At 55.1% G+C, this 2,322-nt stretch overlaps 1 protein-coding gene across 4 annotated transcripts in view; it reads right to left on the bottom strand.

The window, feature by feature from the left end:
• FAM120B (family with sequence similarity 120B) overlaps positions 1-2,322 on the bottom strand; it is a 40,368-nt gene that overhangs the window by 18,747 nt on the left and 19,299 nt on the right. For all 4 annotated transcript variants that reach the window (XR_006680478.1, XM_045294499.1, XM_045294497.1 and 1 more), the window contains exon 7: positions 702-794. Coding sequence is in view for 3 of the 4 variants with exons in the window: in XM_045294499.1 (XP_045150434.1) it covers positions 702-794 (93 nt within the window). In the remaining variant the exon portion in view is untranslated. The remainder of the gene's footprint in view (positions 1-701; positions 795-2,322) is intronic.

The following is a 2,322-nucleotide window of genomic DNA, read 5'->3' on the forward strand; positions in this document are numbered from 1 at the left end:
TTGTGATAAGAGTTGTATAAGCCCCCAATAAAATAAGAAAAAAAAATCACTCAATCAATAAAGCCATGGATACACTTGTGACCACAGGAAGTGTGTACAGAGCAAACCCAGAGCGTCCTTCATGCCAGAGCCTGCCTGGGTGCTCCATCCATCAGCCAGAGAGGGCGGGCAGCGTGCTGGGCCCCTGGGTGAAGTTAGCAGCAGAGTCCAAATGGCCACGAGCGACACTGTCCACACACCCCTGTCTGGACAGAAGTGGCAAGATGCAGCCTCGAGGGAAGCGTCTCTCAGAGGTGAGCTGCTGAGCCGCCTCTGGGGAGCCGATGGCCGCCCTACTGGTCCCCAGTGCAGACCAGACCAGGCAGACACCATGGGCTGGTCAGCATGTGGGCAGGCTCATTCCCAACACCAGGAGGGGCGTGCTGTCCTGAAGGCAGGAAGGACCATGCGAGCCCTTCTCTGCACATCTAGACAGTGCTGAGACGCGCGTGCTAGCAACTGATTGGGTGCCATTGTGAGACGGGAGATGGCCTGGCACCACTGTCAGCCATGACTTCTCTGGCCTCACAAGGTCCCAATACCTGAACATTGACCCCAGGACATCAGTCCCACCCCCCTGTACTCCTCCTTCCCTGTGAAAGGCCAACAGCCAAGGAATGGAATGGAAAGAGCAGGAGGTGGGAAGATGCCACTGTCCATACCTGCAAGTCCACCAGGTGGGCCATGGACTTCCCTTGAAGGCACAGCGCCTGTGCAATCAGAGCGTGCAGGTCCTCCAGGCAGAGGGTGTCCACCTGGGCAGAGAGGGGAACGCAGCTTTAGGATGAGTCAGGCATGCAGGTCCACTTAGATCTTCAGGTAACAAGAGACAAAACCCAAACCAAACTCACTGCCTGGTGACCCCAGAGGACAGGGCGGAGCTGCCCCCGGGGGCTCCTGAGACTGAAACTCTTTACAGGAGTAGGAAGCCCCATCATCTCCCGAGGAGTGGCTGGTAGTTTTGAGCTGCTGACCTTTCGGATCACAGACCAACACATAACCACTGGTAACCGGGTCTCCTCCACAAAAGACAGGTGGAGGAGATGCGGAGGGAGGTAGACAACCTTCCCATGGTGCACAGCGTCTTAGGCTCCCAGCAGACTGGCTCGCTCTATCCTCTCCAGCTATGGAGAAAGTCCCAGAGTGTGAGTCATCACGAAGGCCAGCCAAGTCTGATGTTTAGAAAGCGGTCTGCCAGAGCTGACGATACAGCAAAGGCTTTCTAGGGGTAGAGGTCTCAACGACAGGGTGGGCCTGGTGATGAGGGAGCGACAATGCTCTCCCACATCCCCGGTGAGACATGTCATCGGTCCCCAGAGCATATGCCTCCTTGTGGGGTCCCTCTGTGGGGTCCGAGCAGAGCAAGGGGTGAGGGGCAAAGGAGCGTGCCAGAGGAGGCTGTGGCCACTGGTAGTACTGCTCGCAGGGGAGTGGATGGACTGTCAGCAGGTCAAACAGACTCCAGGAAGTCAGAGCAGGAGGAGGGTAAGGCAGGGTGCTGGGGAGGGGTTCCAGCACAGGGCAGAGTGATTCTGAGAGCAGCGAATGGACAGGGTGAGGGGGGTACCCCAAGAGTGCAGAGGACAGGGCTGGGGCAGGGGGGCCACAGAGGATGGACAGAAATGGGAAAAAGACATGAACAGATAATTCACCAAAATGACGTACAAATGGCTAACAAGCCCATGAAAAATACTCATGAGCACAAGCCACCAGGGAAATGCAAATTAAAACCTCAATGAAAGAACACTTTACACCCACAATGCTAGCCCATATGAAAAAAACAATAAACAAACAGCCACTGTGGAAAATGACATGTTGTTATTTAAAGCGACTGGGAATTGCAATCCCACTATTAGGCACATACTCTACAGCAGGGGTCCTCAAACTTTTTAAACAGGGGGCCCGTTCACTGTCCCTCAGATTGTTGAAGGGCCAGACTATAGTTTAAAAAAAAAACAACTATGAACAAATTCCTATGCTCACTGCACTTTTTTTTTTTTAAGGGTGGAGACACCCAGTCATGGACACGGCGGCCTGCTGGGTCTCCTTGCTTTAATAGTTTCCAGCCGATCAGTTCAGAGAGTTGGAGAGGGTGAGGCGGGAGAGGGTGCGGCTGCCACCAGGAGCTCTGGACAGACTCTCCTGGGGCAGGCTTGGGCAGGTACAGACTGTGGGACAAGACCTCCCAGGCCCCACCGGACACTGGTAGGAAGACCATGGATCAGTGGCTGCTCTCCCACACAGATGGAGACCTGGGGCTCAGGGGTTGTGCCCTGGGCCTGC

Source organism: Echinops telfairi, unplaced genomic scaffold (genome assembly GCF_000313985.2).
Source record: "Echinops telfairi isolate 266 unplaced genomic scaffold, ASM31398v2 ScPeMD7_3533;HRSCAF=4204_0, whole genome shotgun sequence".
NCBI classification, from domain to species: domain Eukaryota; kingdom Metazoa; phylum Chordata; class Mammalia; order Afrosoricida; family Tenrecidae; genus Echinops; species Echinops telfairi.